This window comes from Poecilia latipinna, unplaced genomic scaffold (assembly GCF_001443285.1).
Source record: "Poecilia latipinna isolate Pla-1442-1.1 unplaced genomic scaffold, P_latipinna-1.0 Scaffold36, whole genome shotgun sequence".
Taxonomy (NCBI): domain Eukaryota; kingdom Metazoa; phylum Chordata; class Actinopteri; order Cyprinodontiformes; family Poeciliidae; genus Poecilia; species Poecilia latipinna.
The window spans coordinates 1,150,807-1,166,853 of NW_015112652.1; the positions used below are offsets into that span (position 1 = coordinate 1,150,807).

Sequence of the window (16,047 nt, forward strand, 5' to 3'; positions counted from 1 at the left end):
TTTTAAAATTGGGATTTTTTTTATTTTAAAAACAAAAATTTTTTGTGTTTGGGGGGAAAATTTTTTAAAAAAAAAAAAAAAAAAAAAAAAAAAAATCCTAACTTTCAGAGTTTTAAAAGTCAAAAAGTTTCCAATTTGAAACTCAGAAAATTTCCAAATGTCAAAAATCAAAAAATTTTTCAAAGTTTCTTCAGATTAATTTAAAAATTTCTGAGTTTTTTTTTTTCAGGAAATTTTATGAGATTAATCTCAAAATTTCAGAGATTTTTGTGAAAATCTACTCTTGGTCCTAATAGTCGTCTGACATACTGCTACCAACAAATCAATGAATCAATGAATCAATGAGTCTGTCTGTCTGTCTGTCTACTTTGTAGTGATTAGTATAAAAACCAGCTGCTCATGAGTGAAATAAATGTATTTCATGACAAATTAACTAAGCCGTAATTCCAGGTTTCTTGTTGAACTGCTAATTTATTAAAGTTACATTGATTAATTTTGTAAAAAAGTTCAATATTTCAATGTCAAATTAAATCAATGAAGTTGAAGCAAGAGGGAATATGTTTTGACACTGGGCCACATGATTTTCTTGAAAGACCTTCAAGCAAAAAACGAAGTGTACACCATACGCATTAATTAAGATAAATGAGTAATTGAATTACTTTGCTTAAATTGGTTCTACCAAGGTTGTGAAAACAACAGTTTGCTCTGGCAGATTTATTTCAAGGTAAAGCCTAAAGTGCACACTGTTCCACTGAAAGAGTTTTCCTAGCAATAAATGGAAATTAACCCATTTTTTTTATTACATTTTTGCTCCCAGATATTATAAGAAGCAGGAGAAGCAATTATTGAGATGCACAATTACTCTCTGAGACTGTTATAAATCCAGGGCACTCACAAATCCACTCTCTGCCAGGGAGTCGCATGTTCAGCTGGCGTCGAGCCAAGACAATAAAAAAGAAAAGCTATTTTTATTTAAGCATCCTCACAGAGAAGAAGGATGAGCAGAAATACAAATGTTTGATTTTATGTTCAAAAGCTGTTTTAAAATGGTGTTTTTGAGTGCAGCGTTGTGTCCAATGCACATATATTTCACTTTTTTCCCCCCATTATCAATAGAAAGTGTCTAAGTGGAAGAAGAAAGCTCCGACTGTCAGCTCTCGTGACTCTCCGCATGTTCCTGATGTCTATCTGGATGCCGGGCCTCATCCTCATCAAAGCCAACGCTCAGCTTGTAGATCACTGGCTGACATAATCGGCTTTGACCGCAGCCCAGTTTGTACAACTTTGGCAAAGGTGAGGAAACTTTTAACACAAGCAGATTTCACTGTGAAATGTTTCCCTAATAAACCTGTGTTTGTGTGCAGGAGTTATTTTTTTGTTTTAATTAAAAATACTGTGTAACGAAAGCAAAGTTTTTATGTTCAAATTACTTTAAAGGAAGATAAATTGAGTTAGCAAAATTACATCAAAAGCAAATATATTTAGAGAACAAGGATATAATGTGAAAACTGCAGTAAGTCAGTCTTGATTTAAAGCTGCAGTATGTTAGTTTTATTTTTTTAAATGCTTGTTTTTTTAATTTGAATTTTTCCTGACCTGTTAACTTTTTCTGAACTGCTTAACTCTCTCTCACAACCCGTTTTCCTGTCACTCACTGTCAAATAAAAGCCACTGGAGCCAAATAAATCCTTTAAAATATTCATGTGGAACAGGGTTATAGTTTAACATTATTATAGATGTGAAGTTTATTTATTCTTTTAATCTATTTTGTTCAGTAAAGAAGTTGTTTCTCCAGAAGTTAAGTTCTGTTCTGCTGCTCTTGGCGTTGGTGGTTGCCACAGCAACCGGTGGCTGGCAGCTCCTCCCCCTCTGTTGCCGTCGGTAACTGTGGAGCTGCTAGACTGTGCTCATGTGGTGAAAGAAAAACATAAAGTTGTGTGTCATTGGTCTGCAGAGACAGGTAGATCACCCAAAAACTGCACCCAAGTAAGACTAGCACTACTTCAAAATATAATTACTGAAGTAAAAGTAACAAGTAGCCGTCCAAGAAATTACTCAACTAAGAGTAAAAACGTATTTGGTAAAAAGTCTACTCATGTACTGAGAAATTGATCAAATTATCAATCATTTAATATTTGGAAATTACATCATCAGACAGACCAAGGTATAAAGTTGAGTGGAAATTTTGGTATTTTAAGGACGAAAATGGCAATACTTCAAAATAATTATTTTCCAAATCAATTTCTTTCAATAAAAAAACTTATGAAATTTACAAAAATATTTCAGGTGTGTGTCTATGCCTGGTGAATTTTTGGTTTAAACATGTTTCATTTAATGGGTAGAAAATTCTGAAATTTTGCTCAAACAAGAGTAGCAATACTTCAAAATATAATTACTGAAGTAAAAGTAAAAAGTACAACATGGTAAAAATAAACAAACATAATGTAATTGAGTAAATATAACTAGTTACTACCCAGCTTTGACGGTACGTGGTAAGAAATCCTGTAATATTCAGTAATTTAGTAAGAGAACCGAGAACAGAGACTTGAGGAACCCCGCTAGTCATTTTTGTTTAGTCAGATTCCAGGTTTTGAACCGGCAACGCACTGATTGCGCAGCAAACGTCTACCACCGTCACCCAGTTTGGACAATTACAGCTTCACGAAGGTCAAGGTTAGTTTGCATAGCATGTTTCTCTAAATTTAGATGAAATAATAATTTGAAAACTGCCTTTCTCTGTTTGTTTACCTGAAATGACAACAGAAAACTGAAAGGGCACAATACATTTCCAGGCCAGTACACTGGCCTGGAAATTTTACTTGTGTTCCAAATTATGTCTACAGTAATACAATAAACTGAAATCAATCAGTTTAGCTAGAGTGTGTTTCATTTTCTGGAAGCCTTTCTGCATTTTATGTGTGTGTAACTGACAGTCCAATGCAGTGAAAGGGTGTCTTCTCTAAATGTGAATTTTGGTGGATATTGATGGACTGACTGTGTGTTCTGTCAGCTAAAATGTGACCAGAATGTCTGAGGCTTCATTTGTCCCTCAGCGAATACTGGCAGTGAATAAACAATTGAAAAGGACTGGGACTCTTTTTACACCAGCTAACCTTTTTATATACGGTTTCAAAAAGAAAACGATTTATTTCTGGATTAATTGCCCAACCACTGTGACTTTAAATCCAGCACACAAGTGTTACGTGATGTCGATTATTTATATAAGAAAAGATGTGTTCACATTTCACCGGCAGGGATTGCGCCACAATAGTGAGTTCAAAAGATTTATGGAGGAGAATGTGGCGACATTTAATGCTGGAGTCTTTGGAGATTAAACCTCTGCAGACGCTACAAATCATACAGAAGAGCAAATAGTGGCTAATGGATGAATGGATGAGGAAGATGAGAGGGACTAAAAGGGGGGATGAGAGCCAAAAAGCAGGTAAAGTTGATGGATGAGGTCTTTCGGACGACAAAGGAAGATTTAATGAGGAGTGAAAGGATTAGGAATTAGAGATGAGACTGACAAAGGATAAACGGGTTAGTAATTGGGAAAAACTAGTGTAAGAGGGTTAATAGTGAATGAGAGATGAGGGGGATGAGGTTATGGAGATAAGAGTGGCATTATTAAAGGGGACCTATTATGTAAAATTCACATTTTGCATGTTTATGTAATTCTATTTTAATCTCAACTGTTTCTAAAAACAACCCAAGCATTTAAAAAAAAAAAAACGTTGATGTTTTTTGGTGTCTGGAAAACAAGCCGTTTCAAAAACCTCCCAGTTTCAATCTTTGGGCATTGATCCGTTGCCCCAGCCAACCCCAGCCCCGTTACCTAGCAACTTAAGTTGAGTTCCTGCACGTTTGGTCAGCTGATTTTACCACTGTATGCGCTGTACAATGGCTGCTGGAAGAGACAAATGTTTTGTTGTTGACTTACCGTTCAGAAACCACTTGCAGCATTCCTTTTCGTTGTGCAGGACGCTCCACTTCTGCTTTTCAAAGCTGAATGGTTGTATAATTGCACATCTGTTTTCAGTCATTTTCATGTGTGAGAGTGAATGTTGAGTTGGGGGGCGTGGCCAGCAGTAGTTATTTGGATTTAAAGTGACAAGACACCCTAAAATAGCTCCAAATAGGCAGAACTGAGCAAACTAAAATATCATTATCTAGCAATGATTTGTGCAAAATAAACGTTTTGTAGACCGTAGAACTATATTAGCCTGTTCAAGGAAGAATAACATGTCACTTTTAATGCTGGGATACTAAATGAAACTGACTGATGGATGAGAAGGACGACAGAATGAGGTTTAGAGGGTTGGACATTACTGAGAAATGGGAGGAATAAAAATGAATAACATTTAATTTAATATATGGGATTGAATCAAATGGTTGTAGGAATAATGATGAGAGATAGTAGAAGCAATGAAGAGCTGAGAATGCTTGACAGAACATGAACAGGTGAGTCGGGTAAAAATAGACTCCTGTGTTGTTAGAGGTGTGATTAAGGTGAGACCCTCTTTGTGCTTTTTGTAGTTTTTGTTAGTTGTACAAAACAGATCATAACAGATCAAAGATCAATGTGCTTCTCATCAGCTACCAGCTACAAATGAAGATGAGACACAACGCTTTGGAAATGCACCAATTTAACAATTTACGCTCTAACATAGTCATCCAAAGAGTTCGTACAATTAATTCATGTTTAATTTCAATGACTGGAAAACCTTAAAGCTCTGTGTTTTAAGTTCAATATCGACTTCAATCAACTCAGGAAGATCCTTAATATCCGATCAAAGCATCTACTTTTTATTAGTGTCTTAATTACTTTTTAATTAATTTGATAATTGTTGAATCTTTAAACATGTCCTGGATTTGCCTTTACAAAAGATAAATTACATTTTATGTCATTTTTGGGTAACGCATAAATTATCTTTAATATTAACACATTTCTAAGACTTCTAACCTGTACTATTATAAAAACAAACTTTGTAATAGCATTATAAGGATCCAGATTATTTATTAATTTTTTTTTGTGTGCTAATTTTAACAGTGGGTTAGGGGTGTCCAAAGTGCGGCTCGGGGGCCGTTTGTGGCCCCCGAGCCGACTGATTTGTTCGGCCCTCCACATGCAACTCAAGAATGATTCAACTTTGTCTCATCTGTCACAGGAGTTTTATGCAGGTGGAAACTTTTTATTTGTAACAAGGGTAAAATTATAATCATCATTTCCTTACAGTGGAAAATGTTAAATACAACACAAAGTTTTTGTCTTTTTATTACAAAGCATTTTGAAAAAACAAAAAAACAAATCCAGTAAAAAATTTGAAACTTAGATGCTTTTTTAAAAAAATAAAAAATAAAGCAAAATTCTTTTTACATTTTTGGTTTTTACTAAAAGAAAAAAAAAGACTACTTTTGCTTTATTTTAGTTTTTTTTTTTTACTTTCAATTTGACGATTTTGATTGATGTGGCAAAATATTTGGAGACCCCTGTAGGAGGCTGTTTTAAATGTTTTAAAATGTTTAATAAATAGCTGAAAAGATACAACATATGATCAATTAAATCTGTCAGAGATAAAGCCTAATTTGCAGTAAAGACATTTTAAGGTAAATAATGATTAGAGGAAAGATATTTTTAGTAAAGGAAGGTCGACTCATCCCTGAAACTTGTGATGAAGCTCGCTGCTGCTGCTAATCCTTTAGCGTCTTCCTGTGTAAACGCAGAGGGTCAGCCAAGTAAAGCATCTTAAATAACCACAGGCCCTACATTCGTTTGAAATTAAATACAAGTGGAGAGGCAATCAGACGGAAAAACAAACTCGGAGAAGTCTCCCGGTTCGGCAGAGTGTTAGCGCTCTGACTTCTCCCTCCCAACATTTACTGGAGCAACGTGGGGTGTAGTAAACCCTCACTGACGCTCGCTCACTTTCAAATCTAGGGCACGGGACTGCTCAACACAAAACAGATAGCAGTGACAGATTTAGAAATAAAAGATTATACGCGAGTGAGCTGAGAAACACACACAGAAAAAAATCCTCGTCCTGTCGTTTGCGGAGGCGTTCTGCTCACCAACAGGGCCAGTAAAAGCATTTTTGGGGCTCTCAGCAGCTTTTCTTGGGTGGACCCCATAGCAACATGTCAACACCAAACAATTTATCATTTCTAAACTACTTTGTGTGTAACACATCTTCTATCATTAGCATAATTTGTAATTAGCATTATTATAACTATTGATTTTAACCTTACAGGAGTAACGAAGTAAGAAAAATGATTTGGATTTTGAAATGCAGAGTGGTATTTAAGTTTGCCATTTTGTTTTAACTATTTGAAACACTAAATTTAATATCTTATATTTCCCCACCAGTGGGAATAACAGGAAGAGATTAATCCTTATTATCTATAAAAACAATGCAGAAATTGTTTTTCCATATTTAATAGCATTTAGTTTGCAATTTTCAATGTTATTTAATATTTATATACAGCTTTTAAGAGGTTGATAAAAATGATCAGTTTCTCTTATTTTACAATGTTCATTTTATTGTTCTTTTATTTTACTGACAACATGCCTCTGAAATTTAAAGCAAAAATTTAGTATTTATTTGCAGAAAATGAGAAATGGTCAAAATAACAAAGACGGTACAGCGCTATCATACCTCAAATAATGCAAAGAAAACAAGTTCATATTAGTTTAGAAACAACAATGCTAATGTTTTAACTCAGGAAGATTTCAGGAATCAATATTTGGGGAATAATCAGGAGGTTTTCAGTCGGGTTCAGTGCGGTGGGCTCTTAGTTTTTTCCAGAGCTGCATGTATTTTCCATCATGCCAGTTTGATGCTCTTGGGGCCCCCTGGTGGCGTGGAGGACCCTAAATAGCAGGTAAGCCTGCGTATGCTTTGGGCCGGCCCTGCTCAATAACACCCCCAGTCAGAAGATACAAAGTCTGCAGCACATGAAATAAAAAGTACAGTCGTTGCTGTAAACCCTACATCTACAACGGTGTGGGATTTAAAGCTGCTCTGGTGTTGACCACAACAATATTTAATCATTGATGAGCACAAATGTTTGCAGACACACCTGGAAGGATCACAGCCGCCCCCTGACGGGAAACTGTATATTTAGAGTCAAGGGATCAAGGTCAAGGCAGGGGGAATGCAGCACAGCGTGCGCTTCTTTTATCTCTGCAGAAAACCAGCGGGACAAGAGGGCTTCTTTTACCCCACAAACATTCCTACGCCTTCAATTTGTTCACATTTTGCTTCATTACAGCCTCTAGTTTCAATGTATTTTACTGTGACACATCGACAAAAAGCAGCGCATAACATGGCGGATCGATATCTATATCAAGATAAAATTTTAATTTGGAATTGAACTTTCTCAACTCTACCTCAGAAGAGATTTTGCTTTAAATTACTCTCAAATAATACCTTGTTTATTTAGGAAAAATGAACTCAAATCATGTTATTAAAGTATTTTGTAGATACCTACTAACTTTGTCGAAATTCTGCCCTGATTTGAACAAAACAATTTGGATTAAATATGGTTTTAAATGGAAGTTTTCTTTATTTTATTATTTAAATTCATAATTTAAAAAGTTAGATTTAACCGCTTCATGGGACATTTAATTACTTAATTGCACATTTCAGCATTTCATATATTTAATTATTTATTAATGTATTTAATAAATTATTTATGTATTTAACTATTTAGTGGTAAATTAAATTATTTAATGATATTTTTAATAATGTAATGCATTATAAAATTACAAAAACACATAAAGGTTAAGAGTATCAGTATTGATATCAACAATACAGTTTTTTTTTATTAATTTGTTATAATCACACTTTTCTACTGCATAAATATGAAGAAGGAAAACCATAAATTAATGCATTAATAATTCCTTTTTACTTAACCACATCAAATATGGAAATAATTGCCTTCAGAAGTCACATAATTAGTAAATAAAATCTACTTAATCCCGGGTAATCCCCGCTCACACAAAAGGCTGGCCAAAGTTAAAACAAATTTAGGTTATAAAATTATATCCCACACTGCAAAATCACAAAATGTTACTTGGTAATTTTTGCCGAGTTTCTAGTGCAAGTATGTTAGTAAACTTGAAATGAACAAAACTGACTCACAAGTAATTTTTCTGCAAGATAAAAGAGCTTGTTTTAAGTAGATAACTTCTTAGTATTGATAAAAAAACAAAAGTACTAGTTCCACTGGCTGATTATTTCACTTAAAAACATGAAAAAATATCAAAATGGCCCAGTCAAAGTCTACACTCTGAATCTCGATGTGCAAAATTGGTACACATAAATCACAAAAGACTTGGTTCTTCAAAGTACTGACTCAATACAAATGATCAGACCTTTTAGTAAGAGTATTATCTAGTGTTGATAAATCAAATAAAATCTGATGTTTTTGGTTGTAATGTGACAAAATATGAAACTTCAGTTGGTTACTCCCCTGCCTGCCATCCAAGATCAGCTCTCATCAGGATGAAGTGCCGTTTTAATTAAACGGAGCAGATCGGCTCCTCGACTATCTGATGGATAAGAGAGGCGGAGCGCAGTGAGAGAGAGATTAGGAAAATTAAAGGTGGATGAAACAGAAAATAGATACAGCCTGGGAGGAAAAAGAGAACAAACAGAGAGGCGCGCTGCAGCCTCATAAAGGAGCGGCTAAAATCATAATAACAAAATGAATAATTCAGCAGCGAATGGGGGAAAGGTTCAGTTCACTATAATGAGCGTTTTTGTGAGGTCGTAGTTTTGTAACCTAAGCAGGCCTTTGAGCGTGTGGCTGTGTGTGAGTCGGAGAGATACTGCTGATTCAGTGGGGATGGATGAAGGTGACCCTCTGCTGCTCCTGCCGCCTGTCTCTCCTCCTCATATTGATCCCAGTTGTCCAACTCAGATCTCACTCAAGGATACACTCATTGCCTCCTTGACATTTCAAATACGACGGTGTGAAAGCTGTAACTCCATGCCTGGTCATTGAGGAGTTGCTGATCTCCCAGCTAAGTTAGAGTAAACCACAAAATGCAGTTCAGTTGATCAAATTTTAGAGTGCATTCACACCAGCCCTGTTTTGATTTGCTTCAATAAAACTTTAGTTTGTTTCTCTAGAAAGTCTGGTTTGTTTGGTGTGAACTCTGTGTCGAACTCTGGTCTGCCTACAAACTTCAATCTTTGTTTGGTTGAAGTGAACTCTGATTCGGTTTGAATGCATATGTGTATGCAAAGAGGACCACAGAAGCTCCAAAAGCAGGAAGTGGACTATAGTGTAGGGCATTCTGGGTAAATATAACCAAAACAAACATGATAATCCAGGGTGAGCGTGAGAAATGGTTTGTAGTCTTTTCCCACTATCACTAAAATCTGATGCTAATTTTTGTTTACTTTTTGTGAAGAAGAAAGTTGCTCTATGTCTTCTTCAGAAGTTTTCATGTCGTTTCCTTTAGTAGTTCTTGGTTCAGCGCCCCCAGTGGCGAGGAGGGGAACATGTTTTTCATTTAGTTTGGATCGTTTGACTCAGTGCAGCGTGAAAGCGAACCACAGTGCCTGAAATTGTCACAAGTGTTGCCGTTTTGGTCCTTCATCAGACCAAGTGTACCAAACTATTGAGTGCAAAAACACCCTTAATTTGGTTTGGTTGATCAAAACTTAGGATGCATTCACACCAGCCCTGTTTAGTCCACTTTAATCAAACTCTAGTTCATTTGTCTCAAAAGTCTGGTTCGTTTGGTGAGGTGTGAATGTGCAATCAAACTCTGGTCTACCTAAAAACTTCAACTAGGGCTTGGTTGAAGTGAACTCTGGTGCAGTTCGAATAAGCGGACAAAAGACCGCTCCAAAAGGAGGAGGCAAACTATGGCACAAGGCATTCTGGGTAAATATAACCAAAACAAACATGATAGTCCTGCTCTAGAGGGAGAAATGGCTTGTGTTTTTTACCCAAAGACAAAGGAGAAATCCTACAACTGCTCATATCTGATGCTACTCCATTTTGTTTGCATTTTGTGAAGAAAGAAGTTGCGCTCTTGTCGTTTTCAGAGGGTTTCAAGTCATTTCCTTCAGTAGTTCTTGGTGCAGCGCCCCCACAGGTGAGGAGGGAAACAGGTTTTTCAGTTAGTTTGGGTCGTGTGACACAGTCCAGTGTGAAAGCGAACCACAGCGGCTGAAAATGTAACAAACATTCCCAAATCGAACTCAGTCTACTAGATTTTCAGGTGTGAAAACACCTTTAATCTGTAAATATGCAAGCACATGGCGCCACACTTCTGGCTCCGATGTGTTGTTGTTTTCATACCAGACTGCACACAAACAGTTGAGAACTAAGAATAGAGCAGGCTACAACTGCAGCATTCAAATGCAGTGGCTGGGAGCAAAGGTTTGGACCACATATGGGAGAATGTGCCTGCGTAGACCTGCACCGTCAAGGGTAAACTACCACACACACACACACACCCACACGCTTTCACCTCACCTCAAAACAGCAGCATGAATATGCATGATGCCGAAGGACGCAGGAGAAACATAATTAGACAATCAACAACTCCCAGATGACACGCATTACTACGACAGACGGGATGTGCCCCTCACTTCATCCTCCCCTCTTGTTAGCAGTAAAAAGCCGAGTCGTGCTCATACGTCAACATGAATTCCCACTTACTAGTGGCTCAAACTTGGGCAGGGAGCTGGAACGAAGCAGAAAACAAACCGAATAAAAGCCAGAGGTTCGGCACAGCGAAGGATGGGAGCCGCATGGGAAGACAACCCAACATGAAATGTAACTCCTCCTCAAATTAATTACAGAATTAATGCTTCAGATTCAGAGCAGACACTTTGAAATGAACCAAGACACACCTTAAAAAACAGACAGCCACACACACACATACACACACACCTCTCACCCTCACACTGCTGCAAGGCACTCTGGTGCACGCTCCAGTTCACGTGCACGCTCCTGTGCACGCACGCACACCTGGCTGCGAAGTACACAGTATACATTTGAATGTGTGAGTTATTGCTGGTAAAATGGGAGCAGGTGTGCCGAACAAAGGCTTCTGTTTAGATTTCATTAAACCAATTTGTGGAGGAGATTGGAAATTTAAAACAAATCCGGGAACGGGATCAGGGAAGTCGCAGAAGCTTCTTAAGCTTTCAGATGGACTAACAGAACCAGCGACTCGGCCGAGCCGCTTCCTGCGCACCTCGTAGCGACACTCCATCACATTATTAAAGGTAGTTTTCTGCATATTTTTAGCATTTGGTTATCTTTAATTTAGCGTCAACCACTGTAGTTACTCTAAATCAGCTGTTTTAAATTCTTTTTACCTTTCTCTGATTATTGTTTTACTTAAATGTACATTAACATTTTTATTTAATTTTACAATTTTCAGAAAAGATATTACTTTCAAAAATAATTTAAGGCTTAGTTATCATTGTTGTTGTTATATGGTTCATATGTACCAATAAAGCATTTATACTGTTTCCATGTATTTTAACACATAATGTTCCTTTCCTTTTTTAGAAAATTTAAACAAAAGTTCATCTCACCAAACTGGAATATTACCAGAAATTTCCTTCTGATGGGGTTCGTTCGTCAGATTAAAAATACCTCTAAGCAGGTATTAAACACAGCTTTCATTAAGCCGACATTTCTGTACTGAAATGTTTTTTTTTATTGGTCTGATGTAATATTTTAATCTCCTAAAAACAGAAATAAAAGCTTAAAAACAGGAGTTTTTGTGGAACAAATCTACATGTTTCACTTAATCAAACAACTGAACTTTTCTATTATATTTAGACGACCAAGTAAATGTGATTTTTAAAACAGAAATATCAATTTATATTGAAAAGTTTGTACATGCACTGACCAGTAAATACGCTTATGCTTAAATTATTTCACCATTCTCACTGAACTGCAGGTCAGATAAGTGAACAAGCCGATCAGCTAAAGCAATATCATGATTATTTAGTTATCTAACAAACTACTCCTTTTGCTTGTGAACTTTTTAGCTTTACCACACTTTTTCCTTCCATTGAACTTTCCATATATTTAATATACAACTCAGATTACCAAGTTTTCAGTTTATTCAGGTCATTTATATAAAATGACCTGGGATAAAAAGAGATTTAGCTGGATGGCAGGACAAGAAGAGGGAAGTATCACTACTATTAATAATAATATTGTCCCTTGGTGGGGTCAGGAGGTGCTGGTGCCTGTCTCCAGCTAATGTTCTGGGCGACAGGCGAGGTTATCCTGGACAGGTTGCCAATCTGTTGCAGGGCAACACAGAGACAGACAACCATGCGCACACACACACACAGGGAGAATTTAGAGAAACCAATTAACCTGACAGTCATGGTTTTGGACTGTGGGAGGAAACTGGAGCACCCAGAGAGAACCCATGCATGCACAGGGAGAACATGCAAACTCCATGCAGAAAGACCTGGGAATTGAACCCAGAACCTTCTTGCTGCAATGCAACAGCTCTACCAACTGCGCCACTGCACAGCTTTAATAATAGTTATTATTCAAAATTTTATTTTTAATGTCCTTTATATCTTGAGATCTCAAAGGGACACTACTTCTACTACGACTAATACTAATAATTTGTATGTTTTCACATACAGATGTCACATTTTAAATTGAATTTCACGTATTTTACATTTTAAGTAAAAAAATGATCAAATACAGTCCAGATTCCCATTAACAATGCAATAAAATTTTAAATCAGAAATAACCTATACTGTATTGAAGTCTTACTTATAACTTTTCCCCTAAAGGATGTGACGCCCCAACATCGTGCAGCCATGGGTGTAGAGCCATATCATCCATATCAAATTAACTTACAATGAACAAAACCGGCTACAAAAGAAACTCTCATTTCATTTTTGACTTTTTTTTATGCAAACTCACCAGACACCATGCTCCCAGTCTCACACACACACACACACACACACACACACACACACACACACACACACACACACACACACACACACACACACACACACACACACACACGCACACACGCACATACACATTTGGATTTCACACAACAGATTCTCAAATTTCTCATATTTAGGCAAAAAACAAGAGTGAAACACTGACCTGCCATGCCGTTGACACACACACATTCTCTTCAAGCAGTTCAGCCTTTCAAAGAGGATCCGTTTGAACGCGTCTATATACATTGACCCTGCTGAGGTTACAGAACAAGCCAGCACTTTAATATTTTCTCACGAATCGCTTGATTTGAAATAGAAGCAGCAGCAGCAGCAGCAGCGGGCCGAGCCTCGATAAATGCTGAGGAGACGCGATCGCCGCAGAGAAAGAGAAAGTCAGACACGATGCGCGGCTGACGGGATGTTTGGACACTACTGATGCTCTGAGAGCTCCGTGGTGATCTTGTAGAGAGGGAGAGCGCGGAGCGAGAGAGAGAGAAACAACACACACACACATTTACACACACACACACACTATCAGCCAAATCTGACAGCGCCGCTTATAATTTTATAGCAGCTGCTGCACAGTTGGGAGCAAACAGCGCGTACAGGATGGATGAGCTTGTTCAGAAGGAGCTATTTTAACTTGTGCAATTCACAGAATAATCCATTTCTTACCTCCATATTCGCTGCCCGTCGCCTCGGATGCGTTACTCTCCCAGGTCGCCCAGGTATCGAAGCGCAATTAAAGTAGAGGAAATAAGAAAAAACAAAACCACCAAGTAGGCTACTGTAAGTTTAAGGGAAGTAAAGGTGCTGTCGAACTTGTTCCCAGACGCATTGCTGCAGAAAGCCGAGCTTTGGGGGGATGAGTGCGGTCAGGTTGATGATCCTGACATGTTCTTTGAGCGCAATGACACAACAAACGAGAAGGTTATCCATGAGAAGTTGATGAGGGAGGAGGATAAAGGAGTTAAAACGCCGCCCACACCCGCCCAGTGTTTCTATCTGAGACCTACCTGCATCAGCAGCATCGCTTTCTGCTTCGGTTTTGCTTCCGGGACGAACATGCGTGAGAACGAGGTGAAAACTTGAGTTTTTCCCAAAACATGACGCACCGGGCCATGTCATCTAGAGGCGATACGAAGCCATGCTAATGTTGAATAGCTGAGAATTTAGTGCTTAAAACTGAGAAACTTACCGAACTGCAGGTGCTTCTTAATACATTGGAGCAGGGGTGTCTAAAGTGCGGCTCGGGGGCCATTTGTGGCCATTAGATTAATTTTTATGGCCCCTGACAGCAATTAAAGAATGGCACAAATGTGGTCACCCAACACTTTTAGTAGTTTCTTTTTTAGGATATTTTTTTAAGTTTAAATTTTAAATGTAATTTTTTTTCCTTGAGTTGTTGTTATTATTATTATTATTATTATTATTATTATTATTATTATTATTATTATGTAATATATATAATCCAGCATGTTTTTACTTAGAAACAGACTTTGGCATTCCCATCCATTTTATTTGGATGAATATAACAAAGGTTGTAAAATTATTTTTGTTGCTGGGAGGGAATAAACTAAAAACATTTTCTAAATGTTTTTTTTTATTTAAAAAAAAAACAACCATTCATGTTAATGTTTACATTTACCTTAATGTAAATATTAAGGTAAATTAAAAAATATTACAAGTGTTATTTATTGTTGTACCAGTTGTTCACAATAATGTTTTTTGTGATATTAAATGGAGAATTTTTTTTATTTTATTTTTGCCCTTGAATATTTTTCGGGGGCAATCATTAAACATGGTGCTGTTAACATGCTCCTTTTCAAGCATGTTAAGATTATTGTATTACAAAATATGTGTCTTTGCATTCTTTGTCCATGTGTATGATTTTATACTTCTGTTATGTTCAAAATAAATAAGACTCACCTTATAACTAGCTAATGGACAGTGTATAAATATGTTAGGAACTAAACAGTTAACACTTTATAAATCATTAATCGCATCATGCATTAATTAAATGACTAAAAGTATTGCTAAATATGGAGCCAAATCTATTCTTATTTCAACCAGAGTTGCTAAATTAAACACTACCTTGTTGTAGGTTTGCTTCACAACTTTACTTTAAAGCTCTCTTTGATATTTATATTGGAATAATAAAGTACAATGCTATATGCTAAAGAATTATGATTACAAATGTTCAATGTGCTTAAAGGTTTGTCTGAAATGTTTCATTTAAAAACTCTACATGAAATACACATCTAAACAGATTTGGCAAAGACTGGTCAGTTTTTCTCTTTCTTGTCCATTTTTATTAAATGATAAAAAACTTATTTATGACTTGTAAAGTGTCGACAGATAAAATTAGCCGTTTGTAAGAAGTCTTATTGTCAATCGGTACCAAATTAGAATATTATTAAAAAGGAATTTTATTTCTAAAAGTGAAAATTTGAAGGAATATCGAGATTAATTTATGTACAAAACTTTTATTTATGTTAACGTGGATAGTTATCGCATATAGCTAATGGAATCTGAAGAACATTTCTGAGATAATTTGAATTTTTACATACAACCAATAAAAAATGATTTGTAAAACAGAAATGTCATGTAATGGCCATGATGCAGCCCTTATAAACATGTGGAAGGTTGATGAGTTCACAGTTTTTCTGCAGAGTCGCAGACATTCCCAAAAGGAGGCAATCCGCAAAACTGCAATAGGTGTTCGGTAGTCCAAAGTTCTCTGTGACGTAATGTTTGTTGCTGAGAAATGCTGTACAAATAAACCTGCCTACGCTTGTCTTGCCACCATTATTATTGTTTGAAAAACAAAAAAGTCAGAAAAAAGAGCAGAGGGGCTCAGAATGGCAAATGGGACGTAGGCGATTCCCCACAAGATGCCGCCCTGGGTGGTTGCCCAGAAACCGCCACTGTGTAAGTGGAAAATAATTGTAAGTAGCAAAAATAAAAGCTTTAAAAGTATCAGTCTGTGTGCAGTTAATCTACATAATATGTTTCTCTTTAGGAATTGAGTTGTTGAAATAAATTAACTGTTGAAAAATATCTTAATTTATTGAAAGATTAT

General features: G+C 36.6%; 1 protein-coding gene across 5 annotated transcripts in view; it reads right to left on the reverse strand.

Moving 5' to 3' along the window:
- Nucleotides 1-14,144, reverse strand: part of magixb (MAGI family member, X-linked b) — a 79,302-nt gene extending 65,158 nt beyond the window's left edge. The window contains exon 1 of one of the 5 annotated variants that reach the window (XM_015044186.1): nt 13,641-14,144. Coding sequence is in view for 4 of the 5 variants with exons in the window: in XM_015044158.1 (XP_014899644.1) it covers nt 13,129-13,211 (83 nt within the window). In the remaining variant the exon portion in view is untranslated. Of the gene's footprint in view, nt 1-13,128; nt 13,598-13,640 lie in introns of those variants that run through there. The other 4 variants (XM_015044158.1, XM_015044166.1, XM_015044202.1 and 1 more) reach the window with 4 other exon arrangements.
- Between the last annotated feature and the right edge of the window lie 1,903 nt (nt 14,145-16,047).